Here is a 23611-nt window from a genome sequence, read left to right on the forward strand (position 1 = left end):
ATTGTTAGAGATACCAAAAATCTCGAAAAACAAAAAAAGTCAGATTTGCTTTTCTTAATATCATGTATTTTTTTGTTTTTCTGTTAGACAAAAATTGATTGAGATTTGGTGTTTGTAAATTTGCATACATTCGTGATCAGTGACTCGTTCAACCCCTTTTAAATACAGCCCTTTCAATAATAAGGGCCTTGAACCGATGAAACTTACAGATCATATAAACAATATATACACGAGTCAAGAAATTTGTGAAGTCGTAACGATTAAGTTCATTTAAGATACTAATTAGGGGGTGATTTTCTCGATTTTTTTACCAAAACCAAAAGGGACTAACTTTGTTTTGAGCGTAACTTGTTTAATTTTGATGCTAGATTTTTTTTTATAAAACAAAAATGAAGCTTTTTTTAAACTCTTTAAATAAGTTGTAATGAGTTTTCCCCGAAATGTGCTTCATTTTTGGTTATTTCACGTTAAAGTATTCCATTTGGAATTTGACGAATATGAACCTATATTTCATTAGCTATAACTCTGCTTGTACTAGGTGTAGAGACGTGATATATACACCATTTTTTTAATTTTTTTACAGGCTATATTTTTGCTAAGAATGTTTTTTCGACAAAATACTTAGTATTTGAGTTATTTGCGAAAAACCGTCTAAAAGCGTAGTATATTTTGTTGAAAAAATGAACATATTCACTACCAAATAACTCGAAGAGTATTGACTTAGTGAAAAAACTCTATAGAACAAAAGTTACTTAAAATTAGCCAGTTTATCGATTTCCTGACTTTCTTTGGACGAATATTTTTTCACCACCAAGAGGGGGTGAAAACCACCCCCAGGGCAAAAGCACATATCGGCACAATATCACTTTTTTTCTTTGACTTGTTAGCTAGGTGTATGCCAAATTTCATGTCAATCCAAGCGGTTCTTTAAAATTTAGAGGTTTTGCAATATTTTACCGTTAAAGAACGGACTACAAAGGATTATCAGAAGTAAAGACAGAATAAATTTTAGATCAGATAATGAGCGAAGTGAAGGCAACTATGAGCAGAACGTGACTTTAAATGATTCAAGTATAATTATTAAAACAGCAAAAAGAACTTTCGAGACATTGTGGTAAAGTTGATATACCTAATTATTGTATTGTGTCATTTTTAAGTTGAAAAACTAACGTGATTTCAGTTGTTTTTTTTTTACTAATAAATGTATCGTCGGAGTCATTTAAGGTTAAATAACGGTCAATATCAATGTCGTAGAACCAATTATAAAGACCACACTGATCATTATTATAAATTCTGAAGCTATTTTGTTGTGGTCATGCGTCTTCATAAAATTTACTATTTTTACTGGGAATAAGTCACAATTTTAGTATCAAATAAGTTTAGTTTCCGAAAGTGGACATCGAAAGGTTAGAATAAACCTATTTTAAAGTAAAACTGGCTTATTCAAAGTAAAAATGCTTGATAATTTATGAACTATGACCACGCTAGTTGATTTAAAGCTTTCAAAAATATTTTAAGCATTATTTTGATACCTATAAATACTAAGAAGCCATTGAAGTGATCTATAACCCCTAAAAATAAATTCAGAGTTTGTTATCCAAATCTCGTATTGTTTTTAAATAACTTGTTTTTTTTAAGTAGCGTCCAGGAAATGTAAGTCACTTGGATGGCATTCGGCAAGATGAGCCATGTCCTTAAGTTAGAACTGCCTATGTGTCTCAGAAGAAATGTCCTTGATCAGTGTGTGTTGCCAGTACTTACATATGGTGCAGACACTTTAACAATAACCAAGAAAGTAAGAAATAAAATTTGTGTTATCCAAAGAGCCATGGAAAGTTCAATGTTAGGCTTTTCTCGTAGGGATCGAATTACGAACAAGGAAATAAAACGAAGAACAGGAGTGACAGATGCCATAGAAATAATTATGATCCTAAAGTGGAACTGGGCTGGACACATAGCTAGAATGTCGGATAACAGATGGACACATCGAATAATACACTGGAGACCAAGACAAGAAGCATATCGAAGTAGAGGTCGTCCGCCAACAAGATGGTCTGATGACATAAAACGGATCGACAAAAATTGAATGCAAACAGCACCAAACAGAAATATGTACATGGAAAATACTGAGGGAGACCTATAGCCAGCAGTGGATAGATCCGGGTTGAATGATGATGATGAAGGAATTGTAAGAATAAACAATAATCATACTTTAATACAGTCGAACCCGCTTATTGGAATAACCTTCGTGCCAAGCAAAAATATGCCTATAACCGGAATATTCTAATAACCGATCATTAGTGGCTAGTAAAACCGTTTCGGGGCCTCAAATTTCTATTCCTTAAACCGGGATATTCCTATAAACGGTATTCTAATAAGCGGGTTTGACTGTTGTTGAATATCAGAAGACACAAAGCAGCTGCAGGTGCTGAATGAAGATAAATATTAACAACAAAAGTTATGCAGATAACAGAAACAAGAGAAGAATTTAGAAAAAAAAAATCGAAACGTTAATAAAATCTTTTTTTTCGTAAAATTGTGGCTTATTTCCCATTAAAAGTAATTGATTATAAAAATGCCACAAGAAAATAGCTTCAGAACAACATTAAGAAGAATTTAGTATAGAAATTGAAGGAACAAAAAGAGAACAAGTTAAAAGTTTTACAGATTTTTAATTTTATTTGGCATTGAAATTTGACATTCGGGACTTTTGTATAACCTTAAATGACTGATTCGTCATTTACACAAATTTATTTGTTTGATAAAATAACATGTGTATTCGATTAACCATTAACTAACATGGCGCATGTTGTTTTTCCCTCACCTTCGGGATCCGTTAACCGCTAACCAGGTGTGGATGTGCGGCGGCCAATTGGAGATAGCGACCTGTTCGCACGTGGGCCACGTCTTCAGGAAATCCACACCATACTCGTTTCCGGGTGGTACTAGCCGCATCGTAAACCACAACAACGCCCGCCTGGCTGAGGTGTGGCTGGACCAGTGGAAGGAGTTCTACTATAACATTAACCCAGGTCTTGAAAGAGATTTTTTAACAGCATGCCAGCATGTTCGCTAGCCAGTGGTGTTAATTCGTAGCGTTTGGTGGAGGGTATGTTCTTGTATCGAGGGTTTAGCTTTCCGCATGGCGTTTAGGGGGCTTGAGGCTGTATTATTGTGGAAAAAATTATTGCTGCGACGTGTATGTATGTACAAACAAACAAAAGTTACCTTATAATGTATTTATGCATGGAATGGCTTATCTTAATTTATGTCGGGCTCATTTTTTGACTTTCGTATACATTTTTCCTTTGTTAATTTACTAAAATGGATGCCAGTAATCTTAATCGCTCTCTTTATCTTAAAATTACTACAGTGCGCGTCAAAATTAACGCATAATTTTAAAATTTTAATTTGGGCCTTAAAAATAAGTTTTTATTATTTTTATTTTGTATGGTTGCTTTTAAAGCATCTAAATTAAAACGATATGTAGATGGCTGCTTCCTCTGCATTCCTTCTTCGTCTTTTGGTATAGACATGGCTGTCTGTCAATGTGCTTCTAGTAAGTTGTTGTTTTATCGTTTTCATGCTCTTTCCACTTATCGTCTTCCTATTGGGGAACCAGCTCTCGCTGTCCTCACTATTCTATTTATTGTCATTCGGCTTATGTGGTCATTCCATTCTATTCTTCTATTTTTACCCAGTTATTAATGTCCACCTTGCATGTCCGACGTATATCTGTACTTCTAGCTCTGTACCATAGAGTCCTACCATCGATTTTTCGAAGGATTTTCATCTCCGTTGTTTGAGCATATTTTTGTCCTCTGTTTCGGGTCGTGTTTCTACCGCGTATGTCATTATTGGTCTTATGACTGTTTTGTAAATTCTGCCTTTCATTTCTTTTCCGATAATTTCATTTCTCCATATTGTGTCATTCAGGCAACCTGCGGCTTCGTTTGCTCTCTTCACTTAATCTTCCACTTCTGTTTCAAGCCTTCCTTTCGATCCTTATTGGATTTGCTGTTGTAACCGTGCATTTTCTCTTTTTTGGGGAAGTTAACATGTTAAATTTTCTGGCGGTGCAGCATACGTTGTAAATCATCTTCACTTTGAGAGATTAGTATTGCATCGTCTGCATAGCAGATAAGTTGTTTTCTCCCATTTGGTATCCTTTTTTAGTTCTTACTTTTTTATTATTTCATCCATGATCTGGTTGAACAATAAAGGACTCAAGGAATCTCCCTGTCTTATCCCATTACCAGCTTCACTTGGGTCAATTATTTCATCTTTTACTTTTATTGTATTGTTCTGGTAGATGTTTTCGATCGTTTTAATTATTCCTAGAGGTACCTCTCTTGAGTATAACAAATCAGTAACGTCCTTTTAAATGCTTTCTTAAGGTCCACTAAACATAAATATGCCGGATTGTTGTATTCTAACGATTTCCCCTCTCCCTGGGGTAATTACTGGGTGGATCTAGTAGCTCTACGGTTACCACATCCGGACAAAATGTGAAGGGGGATTGGAAAGGTTAGCAACCTACCAATCGAAAAAATGAATACTGCTCAAAGAAACAATGTGAAGCTTTCTCTGCATTCCGGACCATAAAATCGATTATATTCTTCAAATGTTAAATAACTTCCATAATAACATTCAGTTTACTTATGAATGAGAAGAAAACAACAAAATTAATTTTCTTGATTTAATTTTAGTGTATAACAACAGTAACCAACTTATCACTACCAACTGGTTTACAAAACATGTTTGGTCTGGAAGATATTTAAATTTTAATACCAACGCACCTATAAGTCATAGGTTATATAGTCATAGGATATAGGTATGACCCTTCTGCAGCCTTAACTGGGACTTCTCGAGTTACGTGTTAAAACTCTTGAACTCAATTTGAGTGTGAGAAGAGTAACAACTATTCTAATGCAGTCAGATTCTGGCAAATTTCGATTTTTTTGCTACTGGTGGTTCATTTTATAATAATAAAAACTAGATTTAGCAAAACGTATTCAAACCAAAATAAATCGCAACTAAAATAGAGAGCTGCTATCATGTTTTCAACCTAATTGCAAAAAAAAAAACGATAAAAAGTAGTCTTTTTATATAATGAAAGATTTATCGGTTAAAATTAGAATTTTAAAATCATGCGTTAATTTTGGTGCGCAGTGTATTTTATCTTCAAATCCATTTACTGATGAGAAAGAAGTATTATACAAAATAATCAAAGAAAAAAATTAGTGTAAAACTTTTATGTGCACTTTTGTTTGCTTTAGTTATGCCCTCATCTTTTTCGTTCTCTAAGGCTATGCCTCGTAATTTTTTTACCCCACCGTTTATTTTCTATGTTTTCACATTTTTTTCTTTTCTTCTTACATCTTCTGCAAAAATTTTCATAGCCATGACCCTTTATATCAATACAAGTTTCACTCTTTTGCCACCAATAGTCAATTTAGTTTCTGGAGTTTATTATATCCTATATACACAGAGTGAGTTTTTAGTGTGACATTGGTCGATAATTCCATTATGGTACCGACTATTCAAAAAAATTATTTAGAGAAAATGAAGAGAATGATATTCTCCAGGCTTGGAAAATATACCGAATTCTACAAGGTGAATAAGAACTACCTAGCAAAGTAAACATACAATTTTTTAAATAAGACACCCTGTATATTTTCTCATATTTACCTTCCTCTCATAATCACTGTTCTTACAATCTAAAGTTTCACACTACTGTACAGGATATTTAACGAGTTTTGAAATTGAGGACCATTTTTATTTCGAAATTCGTGAGAAATACACACCTGTATATGATGAAAGAATACATAAATAATTATTTAACAAATTTAACAGAAATCATTGTCATAATAAATTGTTTACCTCATTATGTAAGATGAATAGTTATTTATTTATTCCTTCTTGTTTATTTTATAAAGGTATCGAAATAAAAATTGCCATAACTCGTTACATACAATGTATAATAGTACAAAATTCAATATTGTTAGAACAGAGATTATGAGAGAAATCTAAATATGTGAAAATATACAGTTTCCAATTAAAAAACAAATGTATGTTGGCCTTACCACCTAGTTATTAGTCAACCTGTATTGTGCGTCATTTTATCAAAGCCTGGAGAGTTTCATTGCCTACATGTTTTCCAAATAGCTTTTTTGGATATACTGTATAAAATGTTTTCAGTAGTAATTACACGAGAGCTCTCAAATTATCGATTGGTATCCCGAGTGACACTTTGACAGTTTTAATTTCACAACCCGAAGGGAAGCGAAATTATGTCTCAAAGTGTCACGAGGGCAAAACAAATCGATAATTTTTAAGAGCTCGAGAGTAATTCGGTAAGATTATTTCATGAATAAAACTGTCTCTTTAAATCATTTTAACTAATATTTTATTGATATCTTCACCTGAACATTTGCTAAACCTGTTTCTTTTTGTTATCTTTGATAAGTTGTAAAACATTAAATGTCATTAATGTCACTGAATGCGTATTTGCGAAGGGCATCTGACGTAATACTTGACGACGGGAAATTATCGAAAAAAATTATCGCTGGAAGTTTTATTTCTGTAGCTTTCTATTGCTCAGAATCTCTATGAATGAAATAATCCAAATAATTTTCTGGTATTTATACCGTAATGAAATTATCGACTATTGTCGCTCTAAAAACTCGCCTTGTATAATAAATATAAAATTCTCTTGCAAAATATACAGCCATATTTGCACTATTACTATTGCATGCTTTATTATAGGTCGTTGCAAATTATAAGATGCGAATTTTCAATATAGTAACAGCACCGTGATGACGTCCATATAATTTATCTACGTTAATCTTTATGTTATATGGATGTAACACTGGACAAATAATACAATAGAAGGTAAAATGTAAATTATCTGTAGTAATTACACGAGAGCTCTAAAATAATCGATTTGTATCCCGAGTGACAGTTTGACAGTTTTAATTTCACGACCCGGAGGGGAGTGAAATTATGTCAAAGTGTGACGAGTGCAAAACAAATCGATAATTCGAGCTCGAGAGTAATTCGGTAAGATTTTTTCATGAATAAAACTGTCTTTTTAAATCATTTTAACTAATATTTTATTGATATCTTCGCCTGAATATTAGCTAAACCTGTTTCTTGGTGTTCTCTGTGACAAGATGTAAAACATTAATTACCATTGCCATCTGACGTAAAATACTTGACGGGAAATTATCAAAAATTATCGGGTATAATATCACAAGAGAGTGAAAATAAATTGACAATAATGCGACAGTTTTTCGAAAATTTGTTGTCTGGCAATAGACACGAGAGCCCGCAGGACTCGAGTGGCTATTATCCAATGACAACAAATTTGAGAAAAAACGAAGCATTATTTTCTTATTTATTCTTACTGTCGTGTGATATTCGTAAGATTATTTTTTAATACTTACATATAAAATTCAAGTGTTTGTATAAAGACAGTCAGTGACATTGATCCCAATTAATGTGACACATATTTTTCAACTTGTCAAAGTGAAAAGCACAGTTTAGCAAATATTTAGATGAAGATATTGATAAAATATTAGTAAATTTATTTATAAATACAGTTTTATTCATGAAACAATCTTACCGAAGTAAATCAAGCGCTTAAATGTGCCTATTTGTGTTCTCCTCGTGACAATTTGACATTAGATGCAGAACTAAAAGTATATTAAGGATATTTTCTTAAATGTGGCAGTTGTCAAAACTAGGAAACTGGTTGCAGTTAAACAAAAACAAAAAACAATCTACTTAAAAAAAATCTATCGGTAATTTTCTACAGTATATTATTCCCAGTATAATTTTAATCTGATTGGACAGAATTAAACACGTGATCAAAAATCTTACTATACGCTGTGAGCTCATACGTAGAGGGGATATTTACAAATTCGCGAGCGCTAGTAGTGACAAGTCTGTAAACCTTTACCGGAAATTTGACATAAATGTCAAAGTGATTAATTTAAAATTAAAATTAAAAACATTAATTATAAAAAATATTAGTTGGTCAAAGCTGTCGTATATATTTTTACCTTAAATATACTTACGTTTTAAATACTGAATTTAAGTTTTTTTACTGTTCCGTAATAGGCAATTATAAATTATTCTATTAATCTTAGCGCCATCTACACGATAATTGTGAAAGTATCCGAAGTAAAAATTCATATTTCATTAATAGAACGTTAAAATGGTTAGCAAAATCTTTAAAAAATCGATTACAATTTAATTACTTTTTTGCGTTGTAAATATTAAGCGATAACAATTAAATAATAAATTTAAAAATTGCCGGTGAAAGTTGAATTAGTAATCCCCTAGGAGCGCCACCAGCGAAGCTCAGAGCGTATACCATTGGAAGTTAAAATCATTAAAAAATAATCGCTGTAATTTTTATTCTTGTAGGTTTGTATTGGTCAGAATCTCTATAAATGAAATAATCTTGAAAACATAGTACGAGGCATAAGTTAGGGATATAGAAAATTATGCTCATTTTCATAGTTCATTTTTCGTGAACCGATTAACGAATTCCGCTATTTTTTTTTGTTATTTACTCAAAAAATAATTATAATTTTCTTGAAAAGAAGTTTACTCAAACTTCTGTTTTGTACTTATACCGGGTGGAAGAAAAGCAATGTTTTTCTTATGTTAAGATTGAGATACTCTGTAGGGTGGACGAGGTACAAATTTGACTATATGTACATTGGAATCGTATTGTAGTCTTATGTTTTGTGAACATTTTGTTTTTTGAATGTTCGTGATACCTTTAGAAACAAAGAAAATAGGTGGTTTTACTCTTTAGCATGTGTTTTAACTGAAACAAACCTAAATTAACAATAAAAAATAACAGTTAACAAAACTTTAAAAACAGAAAGTCACATAAAGTTAACAATTCTGGTCGACATCGTAAGAGTTATTTGTCGACCATGTGAGCGGTATGCACAGCGCAACATAATAGAGACGAGATTGTTTAATGGAGGCTCTGTGACTTTTTGGGGTCGAATTTCCTTGAGAGTAAGTACGGATGTGGTGTCTACGTGGAGGCTCATTCAACAGCGAGAGGTAAATTACACAGTTTTTTTAACACGCTTTTCCTTTCACACTATGTATAGCAAATAATTTCGTCTTAGTGGTATGATACGACATGGCCTCCTCACGTATCGCATGTCGTCAGTTAAAACACATATTAAAGAGTAAAACTCCCTAGTTTCTTTGTCATTAAAGATATCAGAGAAATTAAAACAATAAAATGTTCACAAAATATGAGACTACAACATAATATCGATGCATAAGCACCTTTTTACCTGTTCCTTCCTACAGGGTGTCTCAAACTTTTGTTTCGGTTAAAATACATGTAAAACTACAAAACCGTCTATTTTGTTTGTTTCTAAAGATATCATGCACATCCAAAAAACAAAATGTTTACAAGACATAAGACTACAATACGATATTTATTTATACTCACATTTGTACATCGTCCTCTCTACAGGGCGTCTCAAACCTCATAAGGAAAACGTTTCTGTTCTTTCATCCGGTATAAGTACAAAAAATAAATTTGAGTAAATCTCTGCACAACTGTGTAAATAGTGAAGAAAAATCTAAAATAATATTATTAGCGGAATCCGTTAATCATATCACGAATAAATCAACTATGAAAGTGGGCATAATTTTATATATTCCTAACTTATGCCTCGTAGTATAATTCGAATGTAGAAATGGAAACATCAAAGTACGTGTCTTTAATTAAACTTATGGTTATTTATTCTCCTAGTCCTAGTAGATTTAATGAGAGTAATGAACACTTTAATCATCAACTATTTATTCATACAATACTATCGTGCACATATTTTTTGCTGTCTTATTCTTTGCAACAACCTAAATTTAAAATCATCCGAAAATTTATTTTAATCTTTGATTTATCTTCTCTCCAGGAGCAAGAAACGTACCTGTAGGCGACATCTCAGCGAGGAAGGACCTCAGAGAAAAACTGCATTGCAAGAGCTTCCGATGGTATCTGGAAAACATCTACCCCGAATCACAGATGCCTTTAGATTATTACTACCTCGGAGATGTAAGTGGGAACAAATCGTTGTACAAGATTGTTGTTAAACCAGCTTCCAAGCAATTGATCAGTGACTGTGAAATTATATATACAACTGTGTTGTTCGTCTGTTTGGTTGGTTTGGGATTGGGCGCTTATGGAGGATGTCATCGGCATTTCTTTACGGGTTATCATTATTTTAAAATAGATTTTGATAATTTGGGGTACTATCTATATTAATTTAGTTTTTGGTGGAAAAGAATTGGACACAACTTGTACCAAAGAAAAGGGACAACGTTTTTGTAATTACTGAACAAAATTTATACTATTGGAAGAACAAAGGGGAAAGTGTCATAGTATATCGTCATATGTTGTGAGATTATTTTTGAAAATTTAAACTAATTATACTTAATTTAGTTTACTTAATTTTTTGTGGTAATAAATTGAACACAATAATTATGAATCGTTTTTGTCGATAAAAAATATGTTTTCTTGTGGCACGTCCAAGTTAAATATTATGTTTATATGAAATTAAGCCACACTTGATTGTAATGAAAATTACATTTTTAACTACTGTTTGACGTTTCGACTTCCACTTCAGAAATCGTCCGTAAAAAAGATTATTTTTAAAAAAATCTGCGAAAATATATACGATAACAGTTTAGCGGGTTATATATTTACTAAACTTACTGTTGACTTACTCAGCCTCGATCTTGTAGATAACAGCTATGCTTTTAGCTGGAAAAATATGTTTTTGTAATATGTATTTGAGTATTTTGTGTTGCATATGTACCTACGATGTATATAGTAGTGAAGGTGATACATCTCCGACTTTCTATTAATCCGCTATTACTGTAATATTTTTGTTGGTGACTTTTTCTTTTATGTTACACATTTTTCTTCATTAACCCTCTAGTGACCGAATTTTTTTAGTACCATTACCAAATTTCGCACTAAACTGAAAATTACAGTGTAAAAATTTGTCGTATGTGTCAAATTTTTAACAGTTTAATGTTTATCCGATCTAGTCCAGAGACTGGTTTGGGTATTGCAGCTATAAAACACTTAAATAGTAAGCCTAGAAACTCTTATTACGGTCCGCCTTGAGGCGGACTGGGGCACTAGAGGGTTCTACGATAAGAGCTGCTTTTTTGACTCTTCACTTATCCGTGTTTGTTTTTCATGATTATTGATGCATCTTTCCATTGTACTCTGTGCTCATGATCCTAAGCATGTTTGCATATTATCTTTGTTACGTCGACGTCTCTATTTTTTTATGTATGTTTCATGCTCATTTATCCTGACTGTTAGGGGTCTTGCGGTTTCTCCCACGTAGTAATTGTTGTATTCACAAGGTATTTTATAGGTGCAGTTCTTTGATATTTCTTGTGTGTTTTTGGTTTTGGACAGGGTGCATCTCAGTGTATTGAGTGTGGCAAAATAAGTGTTGCAAGAGGTTAGTAGCTCCATCCACGATAGATGATACCCATATGCAGTTTGGTTTTTGTGGTCAGTGTATCATCCCCTCTCTAATTTGACTCTTATTGTTTTTTTTTATTTTCTTTTTTTTAGTTTTCTCCAAGGGAACATTGGTGAAAATACTGGTGATATCGAAACTGATTAGCATATTGTTGAATTGTTGTTTTTTGTGTTAAAGGCTGTAGTATGTCTAGGAGGACTTTTGATAGTCTGCTTCAAGGAGCACCAATGCTGCTGCAAATTGTTCTAAGGGGTATATTTTCTTTGTGAATTTTTGAGACTCTGTATAGGAGTGCAGTCCTGCTGCCGTGTGATGTTACCGTTCCCCTGTAGTAGTCATATCAGGTATTCCCTAATTTATGCAATGTTTTGTATATTTTGTTTTCCAGTGATTTGGTTGGGTTCTTTTTAGTTTTGTGTAAGGTCCATTTGTGACCAATTCTTGAATTTTCTCCTGACAAAAGATTGACTTTTGTCCTTAAATACAATTACGTTGCCCTTGTAAGCTGGTAATATTATGGCTTCATGTTCTTTTAAAGCCTTTGCAGCTTTGAGTTTACTTACATTTGCTTTTGATTTTGTGCTCTTCTTCATTTTCTTTTTATACAGTACTCTATGTTTCAACTGTACTACTTGTGGCTAGTTTAGAAACTGCGAAACATTCAACAGCGAAATATTAAAAATTTGTCATGTCAATCATTTTTCATTCTGTGATTTTTCTTTTGTCAAGTTCTCTTTTTTTCTAGACTATGTCAATCTTATTATTAGCATATACACCACTTCCTACAACATTGGAAAGTCATGTTATTATAATACTGGATCAGTGTATAATGTGCCTATGTCCAGAATATGAAATACATATGAAAAACTCCCTAAATATCCCCAAGTATCAAATAAGTAATTTAAGCTGGCTTATTTTTGTGATAAAAATCTTTTTTTTTTTTGTTTATTATATCATTTAAAATAATTTTTAAGTGTTTATATAATTTTTATAATGTTCCAACATTTTTTTAGATTCGAAACGTAGAAACAAGGAACTGTCTGGACACAATGGGCAGAAAGTCTGGCGAAAACTTGGGTATGACTTACTGTCATAATTTGGGAGGAAACCAGGTATTCGCATATACGAAAAGGCAACAGATCATGTCGGATGACAATTGTTTAGATGCCAGTTCCAGAACGGGTCCCGTGAAGTTGGTTAGATGCCACGGAATGGGTGGCAATCAAGCATGGGCCTACGACGAAGAAGTAAGCAGTTTTTTCTTATTAGGGGAGTCGATAGGGTTTTTGCTTACGGAAAATTCAAACAAGATCAAACTTTTTGTAATTTCATTAAGAAATGTTTCATAAAGAACATATCAAAAAGTTTGTTCTACTCCAGAAGTTCATTTTTTATTAAACTTCTTTACTTCATTTTTTATTAAACAAATGAACTGCGAAATTAGTTGTTTTTTTAAATACATACATACGAAAATATAAATTTCACACAAAAAACGTTGTAAAAGGATTTTTCAAAATGAAATCTATAGCTTCTATAATTTTTTATTTATAATGCTCAAATCGCCCCTCTCACAAACATTGGCGCAATGTTATAGTAGCGTTCGATGCAGCGCTAGTTTTAATTAACTTATTATAAAAAAAAAACAAGTAAAATCCTTTATAAAAGGTATGTTTATTAAAATTCCCTTAAAAAGTCCCTAATAAATATACCTTTTATAAAGGATTTTACTTGTTTTTTGTAAGATATGGTATATAGCCAGCTACAGGAAAACCTTTTTCCTCGTGGATTTGTTAATTAATTTTTTAACTAATTTAAAACTTGCACAACATACTTTTCAAACATCTTACTAAACTATGTTTCATTAAAAAAAAGAATGTGTGTGTACTTTGTACGCACGTAAGAATTTATACTTTTAAATATGATTTCAATGAAATAAATATACTTTCGGACAGTTTATTTCTATTTTATTTAAAGATTAAATTATTTTTTACTTACTACTTTCCAAAAATTTTTATTAAAACGATACCAAAAATTAAAAAAAGATTAGAAAACATCAGGATTTGAACCGGGGACCTCTTGGTCTCCAGTCCAACGCTCTACCACTGAGCTATACCCTTTTCTTTATCCGGGTTACAAGATTTCTCAGACATAGTGACAAACAGACGAAGTGAATTATAAATACTTTAAATATTTCTTATTATCTTATTCCCGAGGTAGAAAAGTCCAAATACACAAAAATTATAATAGTTATTTATATTAATGTTAAAAGCACAATTTTAAGGTACGTATGTGAAAGTTTCTTGTGAAAGATTCGCTTCGCTCATTCTGCAATTCACATGAGTTCCTTAAAAATGTACTTTTTAACTCGTATATCATACAATATTTTTTCTACAAACGTCTTATATATCAACAATTATAATTTATTCATTCTCAATTACAGGACAATACCTACAAAAACTTTTACTTAAACTTGACTGACATTCTATTTTTATATTTTTCTTGACATTACATCAAAACTGTCAATACGCAAATCATAACAACTATAGAATAACATCAGAATCTACTTTTATTTTTGTATATTCTAACAAAGGGCCTAGCCGGGTAAGATGGTGAAAAGTGCCCCCAGCTCGATTTAAATTCCATATAGGCCACTTTTTAGCACATATAGAGGAACTCACTTTCTGACATTTTTAGCCCCCTAGGTGGTCACGTGACCCCCCTAGAGCCTAATTAGCCTTTTTATGTTTTTATTTTTTATCTCAGCCGCATCAAGAGCTAGCCAAAAACTTTATTTAAAAAAGTTGTAAGTTTCAAAAAGAGCTATATGAAAAGAATTTTTTTAATTTTTTGGCGGGAAATTCGAATTTTTAGAACAATTTTAAACTTTGAAATAACTCTGAAAAAAAAACTAAGACACTCGTTTTTACGAAAATCAATTATAATGTGTATTTTTGCACAATCTTTCACCCTGAATTTTTTCAGATTTTTAAAATTATTGAAACGTACCTTTAAAAATAAAAAACGATTTTTCGGTTTTTTTTTTTCGTCTTTTAATACAATTTTATACATGTTTTTCAAAAAATGGAACACTGTCACTAGAATAGGTAAAAAACTGAAAAATAATTGGGGTTTGCTTAAAAAAAAATTTTTGTAACGCCATCCATTTTCAAGATACAGGGGTTGAAGAAAACAAAATTTTACACATTTTTTACGATTTTGCTAAAACTACTGGCAACATTGTAATAAAACTTGGCGGGATTTAAGAGGTAGTTATTGTGCATGTTTTGACATACAATTAAGGATTTGATATTCATCATTGGTGCGCATAGGGGTAATGGTCTGAACTTTTTAAAGAATAAAGATAGTACGCCACTGACATATTTCAAATTAGCAATCGTTTTTGAATTCCTCGTTCAATTTGTGACAAAAAATGTATCTTCTTATTTTTTCATACGACGCGCCATTTTTATTCAAAAAATAAAAAATCTTAACCTTTACAAAGTATTCGAACTTCTAATTAGTAGTTTCTACATACATCTACATAATAAACTCGTATTATATCCATTATCAAAATTAATTCAAATACTTTGGAAGCGTTAAGATATTTTATTTTTTGCAGCAAAACGGCGCGTCGCATGGAAAATGAGAAGATCGATACTATCGGCGTACTATCTTTTTTTCTTTGAAAAGTTCAGACCATTACCCCTATCCGCGCCAATGATGAATATCAAATCCTTAATTGTATGTCAAAACATGCACAATAACTACCTCTTAAAACCTGCCAAGTTTTATTACAATGTTGCCAGTAGTTTCGGCAAAATCGTAAAAAATATGTAAAATTTTGTTTTTTTCAACGCCCTGTATCTTGAAAATGGATGGCGTTACAAAAATTTTTTATTAAGCAAACCCCAATTATTTTTCAGTTTTTTACCTATTCTAGTGACAGTGTTAAATTTTTTGAAAAATATGTATAAAATTGTATCAAAAAACGAAAAAAAAAACAAAAAAATGCGGTTTTTTATTTTTAAAGGCACGTTTCACCAATTTTAAAAATCTGAAAAAATTCAGGGTGAAAGATTGTGTAAAAATACACATTATAATTTATTTTCGTAAAAACGAGTGTCTTAGTATTTTTTCAGAGTTATTTAAAAGTTTAAAATTGTTCTAAAAATTCGAATTTCCCGCCAAAAAAATTAAAAAAATTCTTTTCATATAGATCTTTTTGAAACTTACAACTTTTTTAAATAAAGTTTTTGGCTAGCTCTTGATGCGGCTGAGATAAAAAATAAAAACCTAAAAAGCCTATATAGGCTCTAGGGGGGTCACGTGACCACCTACGGGGCTAAAAATTTCAGAAAGTGAGTTCCTCTATATGTGCTAAAAAGTGGCCTATATGGAATTTAAATCGAGCTGGGGGCACTTTTCACCATTTTACCCGGCTACGCCCTTTTAATAGTTTTTTTCTAGAAACGTGTTAAAAATGCAATTATACAGTTTAAATTAAATTTTAAAAACCTTTTAAACCACCTTTTTCAAATTGCGCAAGTTGTATTATTAATATTAATGTTAATAAATGAAATATAAATATTTTGACATTTCACAATTTTACAATTCACTTTTAACTGCAGTGCCTTAAAAATTTTAAAGCACTGGTGATTTAAAGTAGCATTTTTAACGCTCCTATGGAGTGTTATAAATTGTATTTTTAACACGTTTGTAGAAGAATATATTTAAAAACACTAATATATTCTTTCCACACCTTTTCTGGAGTGATACATACATAAATTAAAACATTTAGTAACGAACTCCATACTGTCTGTGTGCGCATGCGCGCAGATTAATAAAATTTCACCCTCAATCGCGTTTAAAGAAGTATAACTTCAAAAATCTCAAAAATTTAATTCAAATGATACGTTTCAAAAAATGTAATTTTTGAAAACTTTGTAGTTTTACAGAATTACTACAACCGTAAGAAGATATTACTTAAGTTTAAACAGATATATTACAATTGTATAGGTGTTTTTTAAAGCTTAGGATGTAGTTTTTAAAATGCACTAAATTATTTTACTTTAGAAATTAAATAAACAACTTCTTTTTCAGAAAATTAAGAAAGATAAAAAATGTAATACAGAAACCGAAAAGTATCAGTTAAAAAAATGTTCATAGAAAGTCATCAAAACTTTTTTCTGTACAACTTACCTAAGATACATTTAATAACAAGTTTAAACAATAATAAATGTTCAAAAAAAATTTTTTTGAGCTCTTATACCGTATGTCTGCGTAACTTGGAACCTATTAGGTCTGGATCCCGCGTATGAAAAAAAAGTTGATTAATAGCAAGCTGAAAATTTGTTAATAGCTTAAGGGTGTCTAGTCGGATAAACTTTGATATATGGGAACACGAACAGGGGCAGTTTTAATTGTGGAACAGGTTAAAAATTTGGAACGGTCACACCACGAAAAGGGCACATTTATTTTGTTCGACAGAACAGACTTAAAGTCTCCGAACAGAGATTAAACTCATGCAAAAATCAGACTGCTATTTATCAGCTGTCATAATTCCTGTTATTTGACATATTCTACATATTCCACTCATTAAAACGCCAATTTGGTGATAAATAGCAGTCTGATTTTTGCATGAGAGTTTAATCTCTGTTCGAGAAGTTCAAGTCTGTACTGTCGGACAAAATACATCTGCCATTTTCGTGGTCTAACCGTTTCAAATTTTTAACCTGTTCCACAATTAAAACTTCCCCTGTTCCAGTGTTCCCATATGTCAAAGTTTGTCCGACTAGACACCCTTAAGCTATTAGCAAATTTTCAGCTTGCTATTAATCAACTTTTTTTATATAATCAACTTATATTGAAAACTTCTTTATTATCAATTTTACGAAAAAAACTCATTCCTTATAAAATGCTCAGCATCGTATAGAATCTAAGATGCAACCATCAGATATCAAATGTTAGTAATATTATACGAGGTATGTCAAAAAATATGAATTTCGCTCAAGAGTAAAGTACCTTTATATTTCACAATATCGAAAATTGTTATTAAAAAAAGGTGTTTGGAATTAAAAATTATGTTTCAGTATTCAATTATATCCTTCTAATTGAAATATTGTGAACTATAAAGGTACTTAACTCTTAAGAGAAATTCATATTTTTTGACACACCTCGTATAAAATTGAAAAAAATTGATATCTGATGGTTGCATCTTAGATTTTAGATCAGGTAGAGTATTTTATGAAGAATAACTTTTTTTCGTAAAATTGATAATAAGATAGTTATCATAATTGTAATAACATGATGTTGGGTATCCGTAATTTGAGAAAAATTTGCATTTTTTTTTCAATTAGAAGGATGCAATTGCATATTAAACATAGTTTTTAATTCCACACAACTTTTCGTAGTAACAATTTTTGTTATTCTGAACTATAAAGGTACTTTACTCTTGAACGAAATTCATATTTTTTGACATCTCGTATAAAATTGATAAAATTTGATATCTGATGGTTGAGTTTTTGATTTTAGACCTTGCAGAACATTTTATGAAGAATAACTTTTTTTTCGTAAAAGTGATAATAAAAAAATTTCCCATATGGTTCCTAGCTAAGCAGACATACTGTGTAAGATATCAAAAAATGTTTTTTGTTCAATTTTTATATTGTAATGTTAGATTCGGATTCAGCATGATCAAAAACAAAATAGAAACATTTTTGAACAAAGTAAAATGATGAATTCAACCATATTTTTAAAATTATTTATACAAAACAATTGTTATTCTTTAAACAATTAATAAACAAATCTGTGAGTAGAAATTTTTACATTAACATATATATATAAACAAAAGATGTAAATCTTTGAAACACACTCAGTGATCAAAAGATCTAAGTTATTGGTTTACTGACCAAACGTAACTAAATCAAACAAATGAAATATGTGTGAATTGTTCGTAAGGGGATTTTTCCACATTCTCTATTTCATTTGTTTGATATATATATATATATATATATATATATATATATATATATATATATATATATATATATATATATATATATAAGATGTAGATCTTTGAAACACACTCAGTGAACCAAAGATCCAAGGTTATTGGTTTAACGACCACTCGTACGAAATCAAATAGATGAAATAGAGAATGTGGAAAAATCCCCTTACGAACAATTCACACATCCACCATTTCGGGGATGAAGAGAAACAGAAATAAAAAATCAAAATCAAACAGAAATAAAAAAAAACAGAAATCAAAAAATAGAGAGGTTGAAGAGGGCGAAACACATTTCTAAGAACTGGTGTTTGGATCTTTGATTCTATTCGAAAAAATTTTCCCAGCCCGAAATGGTGGATGTGTGAATTGTTCGTAAGGGGATTTTTCCACATTCTCTATTTCATCTATTTGATTTCGTACGAGTGGTCGTTAAACCAATAACCTTGGATCTTTGGTTCACTGAGTGTGTTTCAAAGATCTACATCTTATGTTTTTAAACATATATTTTACTTACTTTAAGTAATTAGGGAATTAAAACTTGAGACTGTCATTGTCGGATTTGCCGTAGACTTACGCACCTTCTATGTCTAGGTCTCGAATGTTGTTTTTTGATTAGAATGTGTCTAAAGATATTCAACCTCTTGTCTTTACCGACGATCCCAGAGAGGTTGAAGAGGGTGAAACACATTTCTAAGAACTGGTGTTTGGATCTTTGATTCTATTCGAAAAATTTTTCCCAGCCCGAAATGGTGGATGTGTGAATTGTTCGTAAGGGGATTTTTCCACATTCTCTATTTCATCTATTTAATTTTTATATATACAGGGTGAGGCAGATAACTGGCCTATTAGAAATATCTCGAGAACTAAAGGCAACAGAATCATGAAAATTGGAATAAGGGGGTTTTGAAGGATGATCTATTAAACGAAAATATTTTCATCTCTTTGCAACTTCCGGTTATACCGGAAGTTGCTTACAACTTCGTTTTTTTAAATGGGACACCCTGTATATTTTTACATTTTTGGATTCTCTTCGATGTCTTCTTTCTTAAAATATAAGGTTTTGTAATATTATACAGGGTATTTTAAAAGATAATTACGTTTTTTTATTAATTTCGTAGCAACATTCACACCCTGTAGAATTGTAGTAGTTTGACATCTAAAACTCTACTTACGTTCAAATGATTTTTAATATACTCTACTATTGTTAAGAATCATTAGTATAGCTAAATTTTTAATTTTAGTATACAGGGTTGGTCGAAACTCGGAATGAGTATTTTCTGAGTTTTATTAAATGGAACACCCTGTATTTTAGTATTGTAATGAAATGATATTTTATGGTACTTTTTTATTTCTTAAGCATTCCCTATACCTAACTGCTTTAATTTGTGCTTAATTGTTAATCGCACCAACAATCTTAACTAAGTAGGTATTTCGATAGCTAAACCATTATTGGTAATTTTAAGGACCAGTCTGGATTAGTATGTATTTATTTCTGAAAAATTATTTGGGATTGAGTATTTTCACGGCCAACCTAATAAAATTTTACGTATTTTTTGTTGCAATTAATGTTTAGCTTGAATCACCAATAACTCACAAATTAAAGCAGTTAGGTATAGGAAATGCTTAAGAAATAAAAAAGTACTATAAAATATCATTTCACTACAATACAAAAATACAGGGTGTTCCATTTAAGAAAACTCAGAAAATACTCATTCCGAGTTTCGACCAACCCTGTATACTAAAATTAAAAATTTAGCTATACTAATGATTCTTAACAATAGTAGAGTATATTAAAAATCATTTGAACGTAAGTAGAGTTTTAGATGTCAAACTACTACAATTCTACAGGGTGTGAATATTGCTACGAAATTAATAAAAAAACGTAATTATCTTTTAAAATACCCTGTATAATATTACAAAAGCTTATATTTTAAGAAAGAAGACATCGAAGAGAATCCAAAAATTTAAAAATATACAGGGTGTCCCATTTAAAAAAACGAAGTTATAAGCAACTTCCGGTATAACCGGAAGTTACAAAGAGATGAAAATATTTGCATTTAATAGATCATCCTTCAAAACCCCTTTATTCCAATTTTCATGATTCTGTTACCTTTAGTTCTCGAGATATTTCTAATAGGCCAGTTATCTGCCTCACCCTATATATATATATGAGCAATATTTTTACTTTTTCGAAAATTTTGGGGGGAGGTCTACCGATTTCCCCCAAATTTTAGTATGTTGTTGTCCTACAAGAAAAATTGCTCTCTGAATTTTTTCAGATTTTTTTGAGCTCAGGCGCCCATTTTGTGAGCCTTAAAAAAACCAAAAAATAACAATTTTAACACTTTTTGAAGAATTTTTTTCAAGGGTCTTTCTTCACAGAAACTGATTTTGAAAACGTCATACTTTATTTACTGATGTCTACTTTTAACTTGAATTTTTTCAACTCTTGTCAAACGTCAAGGCGCCATTTTGATAAAAATTAAATAGACCCACCTTGTAGCCAAAATGTCCATATTCAAACAGCTATAAAACAGCTTTTAAGTAACGCAGCTTTACTTAGGTAGTAACTAGTCGAAAGGTCTAAAAAACGTCTATAATTTTGTTTTATATAGTTTTTTTCGTGCTTCACAACTTTTCAAGCTAGTTTCGTTTAAAAAGTGCTCTTTTTACAAAAAACGCGTATTTTCGCATTTTCAAAGAGGTGCAAATTTTTTCTGCCAACTTCGAATTGCACAAAAATTTTTTTGACGGTAGTTTTTAACATATATTATAAGCTGCCAAAGGAATTTCTTTGGCTATTTGCTTTTAAATCCTTCATCTGAACCTCTAAAAATCGCGAATTTTGATACCTTTGTGAGCTAATATACCATAACCTGTTGACCTACCCCGCTAAAGCAGGGGCTATTTATCCCCTCCATACATCATGAATTATGAAAGTAGAAAAGAACACCTTTATTTTAAGCTCTGACAGAAGTTCCTACCGTTTACGAAACCAAAGTTATGACAATTTTAAGATTTAATTAAAGTGAATGTATAGTCGATATTGTGAGGCCGTTCCTGTATGAAAAAATTAATCACTGTTTTTGGCTCCGGAAAATATTTTCTTTGGTTTTTTGGATCATTCTAAACAAAAAAGGTCTCTTCTCATTTTTTTCTAAAGTTGATAGTTTTCGAGTTAAAAGTGGTGTAAAACTGAAAAATGCGAAAATACGCATTTTCTAGGCTTGAAAATTCATAATGTACATTGCAATTTTTTAGGTTTCTAACTGCCTACATTGAAGTTTAAATACTCAGTTTTAAGACTCTGGTGAGAAATCTGGCCTTGTTTTAATATAGACCGTTGTTTTTTAATTATTTATTATTATGAGAATGGGAGCGGCAACTTAATATACCAGGAGACGCGAATAATTAACAATTAAAAAACAACGCTCTGTATTAAAATTGGCCTTTATTTTTTACCAGAATCTTAAAACTGAATATTTAATCTTCAATTTATGCACTTCTCAACCTCAAAAATGATAACTTACTTATGTAAGTTTCCAAGCCTCGAAAATACAAATTTTCGCCTTTTTTAGAATTAAATCTATTTTTAGAGGTGCAGTCGAAGGATCTAAAAGCAAATAGCCAAAGAAATTTCCTTAGAAGCTTATAATATATATGTTAAAAACTACCGTCAAAAAAATTTTTGTGCAATTCCAAGTTGGCAGAAAAAAGTTGCACCTCTTTGAAAATGCGAAAATACGCGTTTTTTGTAAAAAGAGCACTTTTTAAACGACCGTAGCTTGAAAAGCTGTGAAGCACGAAAAAAACTTTATAAAACAAAATTGTAGACGTTTTTTAGATCTTTCGACTAGTTACTACCTAAGTGAAGCTGCGTTACTTAAAAGCTGTTTTATTGCTGTTTGAATATGGTCATTTTTGCTAAAAGGTGGGTCTACTTTAATTTTTACCAAAATGGCGCCTTGACGTTTGATAAGAGTTGAAAAAATTCAAGTTAAAAGTAGACATCAGTAGATAAAGTATGACGTTTTCAAAATCATTTTCTGTGAAGAGGGACCTTTGAAAATAATTCTTCAAAAAGTGTTAAAATTGTTATTTTTTGGTTTTTGTAAGGCTTACAAAATGGCCGCCTGAGCTCAAAAAAATCTGAAAAAATTCATAGAGCCATTTTTCTTGTATGACAACAACATACTAAAATTTGGGGGAAATCGGTAGACCTCCCCCCAAAATTTTCGAAAAAGTAAAAATATTGCTCATATATATATAAGTGTAGTTTCATACTTCTTATTCGTGTAAGAGATAGCCGTATGAATTCATCTAAAAAAGAGTTTATTTACAATATGTACAATAAAGATTATAAACATTAATACAACAATACTAAAATAACTTAAAAATACAAACCTAAAAAAGAGAATCAAGAACATGCTATTTCTTACTCTGAGTTTTTGACAACTGTCAAATTAATTATTTACAAATGTCATTCAAACTAAAATTACACAGTCATGCCACCTAAAACTATAAATAACTTAAAATAACTAAATGTGGTTTTATTGAAAATAAACATAGTTTTATTTTTACATCCCCCCACCAACAGGTATGACAAACCATGAAAGTCTATGGTTGGTCACAAGGCAACAATTTTGAGATGTGAAAATAGTTCATATCGTTCCTTTTGTATCCGATATCTATTTCATATAAAGTATTTGAAATTTGTTTTTTTATTTGAAATGGACCTAGTCTTACTTCATCAAGTTTTTTTCTATTTAGTTTGGATTTATTTTCTACATATGCCCAATCTCCTTCTTTAAATTCATGGAATTTTCTATTTTTGTCATACAGCTTTTTATTATATTCATGATGTCGTACTGAATTTTTATAAGCTATTTGCTTATCTTTTGATACATTTCTTGTTTCACAAAGTTCCTCGGGAACAATCGGATTCGCTTTTCCAAAAAGCAAATATTCTGGGCTGTATCCGGTTACGGAATGATCTGTTCTATTATATTCATCTATGCATTCTTCAGCTATTTTTGTCCATGCTCTACTTCTAGTT

At 31.1% G+C, this 23611-nt stretch overlaps 1 protein-coding gene across 2 annotated transcripts in view; it reads left to right on the top strand.

Moving 5' to 3' along the window:
• LOC114332651 (polypeptide N-acetylgalactosaminyltransferase 5) overlaps positions 1–23611 on the top strand; it is an 87287-nt gene that overhangs the window by 45599 nt on the left and 18077 nt on the right. Inside the window, exons 6-8 of one of the 2 annotated variants that reach the window (XM_050653541.1) lie at positions 2852–3032; positions 9960–10099; positions 12563–12796. In XM_050653541.1, the coding sequence (XP_050509498.1) occupies positions 2852–3032; positions 9960–10099; positions 12563–12796 (555 nt within the window). The remainder of the gene's footprint in view (positions 1–2851; positions 3033–9959; positions 10100–12562; positions 12797–23611) is intronic. The other variant, XM_050653539.1, reaches the window with a different exon arrangement.

Source organism: Diabrotica virgifera, chromosome 1 (assembly GCF_917563875.1).
Source record: "Diabrotica virgifera virgifera chromosome 1, PGI_DIABVI_V3a".
Lineage (NCBI taxonomy): Eukaryota > Metazoa > Arthropoda > Insecta > Coleoptera > Chrysomelidae > Diabrotica > Diabrotica virgifera.